At 52.4% G+C, this 10,288-nt stretch overlaps 2 protein-coding genes across 2 annotated transcripts; both read left to right on the top strand.

The window, feature by feature from the left end:
• Positions 1-869: 869 nt before the first annotated feature.
• Positions 870-4,041, top strand: Klf1 (KLF transcription factor 1). Its single transcript, NM_001107164.1, has 3 exons — positions 870-1,057; positions 1,642-2,455; positions 3,530-4,041. The coding sequence occupies exons 1-3, from the start codon at positions 917-919 to the stop codon at positions 3,703-3,705; spliced, it is 1,131 nt and encodes a 376-aa protein (NP_001100634.1). The 5' UTR covers positions 870-916; the 3' UTR covers positions 3,706-4,041.
• Positions 4,042-7,289: 3,248 nt separating this feature from the next.
• Positions 7,290-10,010, top strand: Dnase2 (deoxyribonuclease 2, lysosomal). Its single transcript, NM_138539.3, is given in 6 exon segments — positions 7,290-7,559; positions 7,702-7,882; positions 7,980-8,058; positions 8,271-8,435; positions 8,519-8,716; positions 9,440-10,010. Coding segments are annotated over 6 exon segments (1,053 nt in total). The 5' UTR covers positions 7,290-7,464; the 3' UTR covers positions 9,775-10,010.
• Positions 10,011-10,288: the final 278 nt, after the last annotated feature.

The raw sequence follows: 10,288 nt of genomic DNA, 5'->3' as shown, positions 1-10,288 counted from the left end.
TCTATGGGTCCTATCCCACCACACTGTAGGATTCGTAGCCCTCCCCTTCAGTTCCCCTGTAGTAGCCACCAAGGGTCCTCAGTGTCCAAGGGTGGACTGATTTGGGAGGTCTCCTTTTGCTAAACAGCTCAGACCCCCAACACAACGCAGGCACTTCAAAGCCAAGATAATTTGTGGCACCAACCCCCAGCTCTTCCGCTGAAGGAGGAACAGGGCTATGTTGTTCTGGGCCCCCTACCTGATAGCAGCCTGAAACATCTGGTGTGTCTGATAATGCCCAAAAGAGAGCTGGTGCCAAGGCCCGCCATTAGCACTGTTGCTGCTGTTTGTCTGAGAGGGAAAGGGCTGCAGTGGCCCTGATGGGGATCAAAGGGTCCCAAAGAACTTTCCCAAGAAATCTATCCTTCCTGGTCTACTCCTTCTCCAAGGAGAGAGACTTGAGACCAGATCAGAGTCCTCTCAGTCCTCTGGGGGTGGGAGTAGGGGACCAGGACTTTTCTTTACCCTTCATCTGAACCCCAAGACTTTGAAGCCCCTATTCTTTGACATCTGACTTGTTTTATACACAGGGTTGGTTTTCAGGGACCAGTTCCCAAACAGGCCAAGGTGAGGTCTGCTCCTTGAAAGTGACAAGCCACAACTTTAATCCCAGCACTCAGGAAACAAAGGCAGGTAGATCTTGGTGAATTCGAGGCCAGTCTGGCCTACATAAGTCAGTCCAGGACAGCCTGGGCTCCATTACACAGAGGAACCCTGTTTCAAAAAACCTTTTTTTAAAAAAAAAAGACACACGGCACACTCATATCACACACACCCTCCTTCGCCTTTTGCCTTGCCTGAGTCTTATCAGAGAAGACAGCCAATCAGATGTGGGCAGACAGGAGCCCTCCAAGGAACCTTCCTAGCCTCATAGCCCATGAGGCAGAAGAGAGAGAGGAGGCCTGAGGCCCAGGGTGGACAGCAGCCAGTCATGGCCTCAGCTGAGACTGTCTTACCCTCCATCAGTACACTCACCACCCTGGGACAGTTCCTGGACACCCAGGAGGACTTCCTCAAGGTGGGGCCAGTGGGGGAGGGGGCACAGGTGGTCTTGCTGAGGCAGTGCTTGGGGGTGGGGCTTATATCTTACTTTATTATCCTCTGCAGGGTTTTTTGGGGGAGGTGGGGGAGTCTGAGCCTGGCTTGGGAGAGGTGTTGCAGGGATCTGATATCAAGGTGAGGCCTATTTCTCGAATAGGAAGGGGAATTCTGAGTTCTGTATCTTAAGAGTCTAGGCTCAAAGAGACAAAGGCCCAGATAAAAGTGTCCTGGGATTTCTAGGCTTTGAGATTTATTTTTGTTGGGCCACGTGAAGATAGGGAAAGGCTAGGGAAAACGGAGGAGTCAAAACTGATTCCTTTGACTCAGAACTCTAGAACCCCTTCTCCCATCCTGAATGCTGTTCTTGGTAAGTGTCTTATCTGTCTCTAGCAAGACCTCATGGAGTTGCCGGGAGCTGAGAAGGGGGTTAGGGGAACAGTGTGGGTAAATGATAGGCACGCAAACCCTCAACCAACCTGCCCCAACGATGTTTCCAGCCGGGGTTGCTTCAGGGCCAGGTACCCAGTGCCTACCATTCAAGCAGTGCGCTCCCTCCCGCAGTGGTGGCGGTCTGAGGAGACACAGGATTTGGGCCCGGGACCCCCGAATCCCACGGAACCGTCCTTTCACGTGAGTCTGAAATCAGAGGACCCTCCCGGAGAGGACGATGAGAGGGACGTGACCTGTGCGTGGGATCCGGATCTTTTCCTTACAAACTTTTCAGGTCCCGAGCCGCCCAGCACTCCCCGGACCTGTGCCCTGGCACCCAGCGGGGGCCCAGTGGCACAGTTCGCGCCGCCCGAGTCTCTGAGCGCTTATGCGGGTGGCCCAGGGTTGGTGACCGGGCCTTTGGGCTCCGAGGAGCACGCAGGCTGGGCGCACCCGACTCCGAGACCCCCAACCCCTGAGCCCTTCGTGGCCCCTGTCCTGGCCCCGGGACTCGCTCCCAAGGCGCAGCCCGCATTCTCCGAATCGCGAGCGGTCTCGGCCGGAGGTTTCTTCCCGCGAGCGGGGCTTGCGGTGCCCGCAGCTCCAAGCGCCCCCTATGGGCTGCTGTCGGGATACCCCGCGCTCTACCCGGCGCCTCAGTACCAAGGCCATTTCCAGCTCTTTCGTGGGCTCGCGGCGCCTTCTGCTGGTCCCACTGCGCCCCCTTCCTTTTTGAATTGTCTGGGACCTGGTGCGGTGGGCACAGAACTCGGGGCCACTGCGATCGCCGGAGACGCAGGCTTGTCCCCAGGAGCTGCGCCGCCCAAACGCAGCCGGCGAACTCTGGCACAAAAGAGGCAGGCGGCACACACCTGCGGGCACGAAGGATGCGGGAAGAGCTACACCAAGAGCTCGCACCTGAAGGCGCACCTGCGCACGCACACCGGTAAGGACAGGGCTGGGCCGGAGGGGGCGGGATCTGGAACCGGAAACGGAGCAAAGGGAGGGGCCGGAGGGTGGCCAGAGGCGTGGCTAAAGGAGGCCCCGGCGCTAGGGGTCGTGAAGACCGCACACCTCCCCTCCCCCAGACACTGGGTCAAGTCTACAAGGGGCCATTCCAGACCCAAATGGGAGAATCCCAGCACGCAGGAGGCAGAAGCAGGTGGAGATCAGTGACTTCCAGCCCATTTGGGCTATTATAGCGAGTTTCAGCAGCCTGAGCTACTTAGTGAGATCCTGTCTCATAAATAAGTAGATGTAGACAGAAGGCCTGGGGAACATTTTGGAGGCTTCAGTGTTACAAGCGGATGTGTAAGGCCTAGGTTAGAGATGGGAGAAGAGCAGAATGGAAAATGAATGGCACATAAGGAGAAACTAGAGGGGTAAACCCTGGAGGGTACAAGCTTAGAATGTCAGAGCTCAGGATATAGCTAGTCATGCTCGAGCTGGAACTGTATGGGATCAGGAGGTTGAGACATTTAAGTAGAATCAGTTTCAGGGGCAACTGATGGAGGTACCAGAGATAAGGCAGGCCACAAGAAAAGAAGGAAATGCTGGGAGACAGAGCCTAGAAAGAGAAACGGGGTCATCCCAGGATTGGACGACAGTTACAGGTCTCCCAAGCATGGCAAGACTTGCATCAGGTATAAAACCAGAAGAGAGGGATTCACTAGAAATAGGGCCTTAGACCCTGGGGTGGATTTCAGGGCTTGGATCAAGTTCAGGAACATGATTGGATATCATCGGCAGACCCTGTCAGTGCAAGAAATAGCTGGAAAAAGAAAACTGAATGATGATGCATCTACATACGGTCTCAGGCAGGGAACTAGTACATAGGAAATGGGATAGAAGACCAGAAATGAGAAAACTAAAGGACAGCAGCTGTAGATACAGAAACGGATCATGTCACAGAAGGCAGGACTGTGTGCCCTTTAAACTGTGAGATGTCACCTAAGACTTGGCTCCACTTCATCAAGTGCGCAAACTTGGAGGGTGTTACTTACAGCTCCCTGTCCTTCAGGAGAGAAGCCTTATGCCTGCTCCTGGGATGGCTGCAACTGGAGGTTCGCTCGCTCTGACGAACTGACGCGCCACTACCGGAAGCACACTGGACATCGCCCCTTCTGCTGTGGCCTCTGCCCACGTGCTTTCTCACGCTCCGACCACCTAGCTCTTCACATGAAGCGTCACCTCTGAGAGAGCCTGCACAAGGGCTGGGGATGAAATGAGAGTGGATCCAAGGACTGTTTCCCAAAGGATGGTCCCACTCAGATCAAGAGCTGACCGGAAGGCCATACAAAGAAGCCTTCAACAGAAACCTTACATCCTCAGGGAGCCACACACATGGCCCCACAGACCCAGAGATACAGGCCGCCAAGTAAATCAACTCATATGGATCCCTAGACCAGCACAGGAGGGACCCTGAGTCCTGGAGGTGGATGGAATGGGATGAGATTTTCCAGAATCTAGAAGCGAGCTTCACACTGTGCCCATAGCTGGGATTGTCCTGGTTACTATAAAAATTTCCCACATAAAACCAGTGTCTGCCTTACTGTACTATGGAGCTAGGAATTACGGGGAGCATTGAGTCCCCCAGCAGGTGACACGTTTGCCTGTACATACACATTGTAAACTTTCTAAAATTCATTCACTTCTGCTGGCACTCCCCCACCCTCACCCCTCCTCCACCCCACCCTCCCTCATCCCCCAACATCTCCCCTACCCCCACCCCACCCCTCCCCCATCCCCCAACATCTCCCCTATCCCCACCCCACCTCACCCCTCCCCCATCCCCACCGCACCCAATCCCCCAACACCTCCTTCACCTACACCCCACCCCCACCCCAGCAGGGCAACCCTTTATCCCTTCTCCTCCATTAAGATCAGCCTTCCAATTCTGTTACCTGGTGTCAAGCCAGTGATGTGATGATATTCACGTCTATTATCTGTGCCCGCTCCTTTTTTTTTTTTTTCCAAAGACAGGATCTTACTCTGTAGCCTCTAGTTAGCCTGGAACTATGTAGACCAGGCTGGCATCAAACACATAGAGATTACCCTATCAAACTGCCTCTGCCTCCTAAGTGCTGATTTTACTTATTTATTTATTATATATAAGTACACTGTAGCTATCCTCAGAGACACCAGAAGAGGGCATCGGATCCCATTACAGATGGTTGTGAGCCACCATGTGGCTGCTAGGACCTGAACTCAGGATCTTTGGAAGAGCAGTCAGTGCTCTTAACCTCTGAGCCATCTCTCCAGCCCCCAAAGTGTTGATTTTAAAGGCATGGATGACCATGCCTAGCATGTCTACTTCCTCAGACAAAGTGGGTCATAGTCACAGAGGTAGCTTAGGCTGTAATCCCAGCTGTTTAGGAGGTTGAGGCAGGAGGATTGCAAGTTTAAGACATGCCTGCAATACAGAACAAGCTCAAGGTCATCCTGGGAAATTTAGTCAGTTTCTTCATCTCTCTCTCTTTCTCTTTCTCTCTCTCTCTCTCTCTCTCTCTCTCTCTGTATGTGTCTGTCTCTCTGTCTCTGTCTGTCTCTGTCTGTGTCTGTCTGTCTCTCTTTCTCTGTCTGTCTGTGTCTATCTCTCTCTCTGTGTCTGTCTCTCGCCCTCTGTGTGTGTGTGTGTGTGTGTCTGTGTGTGTCTGTGTGTGTGTGTGTGTGTGTGTCTTTCTCCAAGAAAGGGTTTCTCTGTGTAACTTTGAATGTCTGGGAACTCACTGTGTAGACCAGGCTGGTACTGAACTCAGAGATCTACCTGCTTCAGTTTCCTTTATGTTTATTGTTTGTTTCTTCATGTTGTTTTCTTCAAAAGTTAACAAGAACAACAACAAAAAAAAAGCTGCTGTGTGAGGTGGTGCATCCCTTCATCCCGGCACTTGGAAGGCAGAGCTGGGCGAATCTCTGAATTTGAGGCCGGCTAGAGCTATGTAATCTAGAGACTTTGTCTTTTAAAAATGTAGATGGGTGGTGGCATGGACCTTTAATTCTTTAATTCCAGCACTCCTGAGGCAGAGGCAGGCTGATCTTTGAGTTCGAGGCTAGCCTGGTCTACAGAATAGTTCCAGGACTGCCAGGTGCCAGGGCTACATAGAGAGACCCTGTCTTTAGTTCTTTTTTTTTTTTTTTCTTTTTTTTTTTTCGGAGCTGGGGACCAAACCCAGGGCCTTGCGCTTCCTAGGCAAGCGCTCTACCACTGAGCTAAATCCCCAATGAGACCCTATTTTTAAAGACAACAACAATAACACCAACATCATGGTGGTGCAGGTCTTTACTCCCAGTATTTGGGAGGCAAGTGGATTTCTTCAGCTGGAGACCAGCCTGGTCTACGTAGCATTAAAACCAGCCAGAGCTATGGTGGTTCAGGACTGTAATTCTAAAATTTGGGAGGTAGAAGCAGGACGATCAGGTGTCAAAACCCCAGTCACATAGTCAAATCTGTGGTACAGTGCTCAGCAGATGTTGCATTCCTGCCTTTTCATAACCTGAGCGACTCCCTGGCCAGCATCATGAGCAGGGCTAGAAAACTTGCAGATTGGACAGAGAGAGGGTGCAGAAAACATTGTGATTAGGTCTGCAAGGTTGACCCAGTTGGAATCCCAGCACTTGTGAGGCTGAGCCCAGAGGATAGTAAGTTATAGGTTAGCCGGGGCCACAGAGTAAGAGCTTGCCAAAAAGACAAAAGCTGGAGGGCAGGGGTAGTGGTGGCTGGAGAGATGGTTCAGTGGTTATAAGCATCCACTGCTCTTGCAGAGGCCCTGAGTTTAGGTCCCAGCACCCATACCGTGCTTATAACTACTTGTAACTCCCATTCCAGGGATCTAACATGTATGGGTGTCTGCACAGCCTGAACCTGATACACCCTAACTCTCAAAGGTGCACACACAGGTGCACGTAAACATTTTTTAAAGGATGGAGGAGAGCTCATATGTATAATCCCAGCACTCATTTAAAAGTCGAGAGTTCCGGGCTAGCCCGAGCTACAGTGAGACCCTAAAAAGGAGAAGGCGGAGAAGATGACTGAGCCTGTGGAGGTGCCAGCTGTCAAACTTGGGGCCCTGGGTTTGATCTCCAAATCCATATGGTGGAAGAAGCTCCCACACCGTGTCCCATTCTCCACTTGCACACTGTGCCATGCGCTCATGGATTCGCACGTATGTACGATGTGCTTGAGCACCTCTGTGATTTGGGTGCTTGGGTGGCAGGAAGCTCAGGAGTCCAAGGATCAGCCACAGTGTTGAGAGGTCAGAGAATGCAGGAAACTTGTCAGAAAAACAAACAAACAAAAAGCTACCAGGGATAACAAACAGCTGCATGCTTTCAAAAAGCCTTCCAGAGGCAGAGGCAGGGGCAGGCAGATCTCTGGTGAGTTCTAAGCCAGTCAGGACTACAAGGTAATATCCTGTCTCAGAAAACGAAAGAAAAAAAAAAAAAAAAAAAAACGGAAGGAAAGAATTGGACCTGCCCAGGCACATAAGTGATGCACAAACACACATGTGGGCAAGGCCACCCAAAAATTAAAATAATAAAAAAAAAGGTGCCCAAGTTGTACAGCAGTGATGGAAAAGAAATACAAAGACAGATTTGTTCCTGACTCAGAACGTGAATAAGAAAAACAAAAAACAAAACCAAAAAACCTCCACAAGTTGGAGCGCCTTAGAAGTCACGTGACAACCAATGCCCAAGGGAGGGGCGCGTCCGTGGGTGAAGCCTATCCGGAGCTGAGCTCGCCAAAAGCAGGAGCTCGGGGCGGGGCGGACACTGGAGGGGGCGGGGTTCGCTGCTGGGACAACTTCAGAGGAAGCCCCGCCTCCGCCCCGGGCCTGGCGGGCTCGGTCTCCACCCTCGTGAAGCCCAGACCCAGGTCCCTGAAGTCTTTAGGGGAAGTTGGTCTGAAGCTCGTGACCCGGCTGTCCCGGGTCTTTCAGAGTTCATTACTGTCGCTTCATGGCAGCACCGAGCTCGCTGCTGTTGGCTGCGCTGCTGTGGGTTCCTGCCGAAGCCCTGAGCTGCTATGGGGACTCGGGGCGGCCTGTGGATTGGTGAGCAAGTGGTTGCAAGAATGTCCCTCGCAGACTGCGTGGGCATCCGTGGGCATCGGCGCGGGCACTGGGATTGAAGTGCTTTTCCGCAAAACCTCAGATCTCTTCTCTCCCCCGACCCCCTCTCTTCCCGGACCTCCAGGTTCGTGGTATACAAGCTGCCGGCTAACAGCGGGTCTGGGGATAAGCCATGGAAGGGTCTGATGTATAAATACATGGACCAGAACTCCGAGGGTTGGCAAGACGGTGTAGGGCACATCGACAGCAAGGACGGAGCCGTGGGCCTCACCCTGCAGCCGTTGTACCAAAAGAACTCCAGTCAGGTAACTTGAGTGCTGTGGGAAACTGGGCCCCAGCCCACACACTGTGGTGGGTCCCACGAAGGGAGGGTAGTTACATAGCCTCTATGCATTCTCCTAGCTGGCCTTTCTACTCTACAACGACCAACCTCCCAAATCCAGCTCAGCTCAGGACTCTTCCAGCCGTGGGCATACGAAGGGTGAGAGAGGCTTGGACTGGTGGTTGTGGAGCCACCCTGAATTTCTTGTAAATTCTACCCAAACTAACCTTTGGCTTGCATGAAGGGTGGGCATTTGCCCTGTCGAACCTTGGCCTCCATTCCTGCTCTAAGACCCCAGCCCTCTGAGACTGTGTACCTGGTTGCCGGGGCCTACTTTTATCAACTTCTCTGACGTCTTCCTTCTGGTTCAGGTGTCCTGCTCCTGGACCAAGAAGGGGGCTTCTGGCTGGTCCACAGTGTGCCTCGATTCCCATCCCCTGCATCCTCTGGTGCATACAGCTGGCCTCCGAACGCTCGGACCTACGGCCAGACCCTACTCTGTGTGTCCCTTCCCTTCAGTCAGTTTCCAGGGATTGGTGAGTAGACTCAATGAGGTGAGCTAAGTCTCAAACTCCTCTGAGTAGCTGGTCTCACACTTCTCCCTCACCTTGTCTTCCAGGCAAGCAACTAACCTATACCTACCCCCTAGTCTATGACCACAAGCTGGAAGGTATCTTTGCTCAAAAATTACCTGACCTAGAAGAGGTGACCAAGGGCCACCATGTCCTCCGTGAGCCCTGGAATAGTAGTGTAATTCTCACTTCTCGAGCTGGGACCACCTTCCAGAGCTTTGCCAAATTTGGAAAATTTGGAGATGGTAAGCCTTGATGTTGGGGGGGTGGGGGAGAGCACTGTCTTTGTGGAAGGATGTCCCTGGTATCCCCAGGCCTGAGGGCAAGCACATTTAGAGCCCAGATGTCATGGGGAGTCATATTACAGTGATAACCATGAGCAGTGAGCAGCCAACAGACGGGTTGGGCAGGTGGTACATCATCTGCAACCCCGCACCGTGGAGGCCGAAACGGAGGCCACAGACCTCGGCTCAAATATTGGTTTCTGGATGTGCAGTATAGGTTCAGATGAGCCTGTTTGCTCATCTGAAAAGTTAAGATATTTGATGCTCACCTTAGTGGGTTGTGAAATACCACATAAATTGTTTGGTAAGGACTACCTTTTTGGGGTGCGGGGGAGGCTCTCAAACAAGTATCCCTCAAGTATCACACAAGTATCTTTCAAGTATCCCTGGCTGGTCTGGAACACACAGAGCCTGAGTTCTGATTTTAAAGGCTCGAGGCTCCATGCCCAGCCTATGTTTTTGTATATGATCTCACTGTACATTCCAGGCTCGACTCCACCTGAGATCCTCTTGTTCCAGCTTCCGAGTGGTAGGACGGCAGGTGTAACCTGCAGATTAACCTGACCTGTTGGTAGGAGCTGTTTAAGTTTATGTCATTCCAAAAGCAGACATTCGAGCACCTAGAAGGAAGCCGGCCTGAGGAATCTACCAGTGCCCCTCAACTCAATCTTCCTTCCTCTGCAGACCTGTACTCCGGCTGGCTGGCAGCAGCCCTTGGCACCAACCTACAGGTCCAGTTCTGGCCAAATTCTCCAGGCATCCTGCCTTCCAACTGCTCTGGGACCCATAAAATTCTGGATGTGACTGAGACAGGATTCCCTGGCCCATCTGGACCGACTTTCAACGCCACAGAGGATCACTCCAAATGGTGTGTGGCCCCCGAAGGGCCCTGGGTCTGTGTGGGTGACATGAATCGGAACAAAAGAGAGACACACCGCGGTGGGGGCACACTGTGCACCCAAGTGCCTGCCCTCTGGAAGGCCTTCCGGTCCTTGGTGAAAGCCTGTAAGCCCTGTTAAAAGGGGAGCTGACTGGAAGCCCAACAGAACAAAGAACTCAGGGACTGGCTTGGTGGGGACAGGACTAGCCTTTATCCCAGCACTTGGGAGGCAGAGGCAGGCAGATCTCTGAGTTCCGGGCCAGCCTGGTCTACAGAGAGTTTCAGAAGAGCCAGGGCAACACAGAAACACTGTCTCAAGGGGAAAAAGGATAATAGAAATAAAAATAAAATAAAAAGAAAGAAAAACTCAGAGACGAGTTTTGACTTTGTGTGTCTGCTTGTTGGTGGGTTAAACCCAGGGCCTGCCACGTGGGACACAAGCACCCTGCTGCTGAACCACACCCCCTGCCCTGGCTATGAATCTGAATACCAGCTCAGCCCCTTCCTAACTGGAGACCTTAACAGTGCCTTCACCTCTCTGGCTGTCTACCGCAAAATGGGCATCAGGATGTGTCTCTAGAGGTTGTTAGTCAACAGACTCTGTATGTGACACTGTTAACCTTTTTCTTCTGACACACAGACCAGTGGGGGGA

Source organism: Rattus norvegicus, chromosome 19, assembly GCF_021556685.1.
Source record: "Rattus norvegicus strain SHRSP/BbbUtx chromosome 19, alternate assembly SHRSP_T2T, whole genome shotgun sequence".
NCBI lineage: Eukaryota > Metazoa > Chordata > Mammalia > Rodentia > Muridae > Rattus > Rattus norvegicus.
The sequence above is the reverse complement of the archived record's forward strand: the minus strand, read 5'-3'. Positions and strand labels throughout refer to the sequence as shown.

What these genes read in the sequence shown, in the direction of transcription:
- Klf1 (NM_001107164.1), top strand. Translation starts at nt 917, where the DNA reads ATGAGGCAGAAGAGAGAGAGGAGGCCTGAGGCCCAGGGTGGACAGCAG. An exon ending in CCCAGGAGGACTTCCTCAAG is followed by an intron (nt 1,058 to 1,641) that starts GTGGGGCCAGTG and finishes TCCCTCCCGCAG; the next exon opens with TGGTGGCGGTCTGAGGAGAC. An exon ending in GCACCTGCGCACGCACACCG is followed by an intron (nt 2,456 to 3,529) that starts GTAAGGACAGGG and finishes CCTGTCCTTCAG; the next exon opens with GAGAGAAGCCTTATGCCTGC.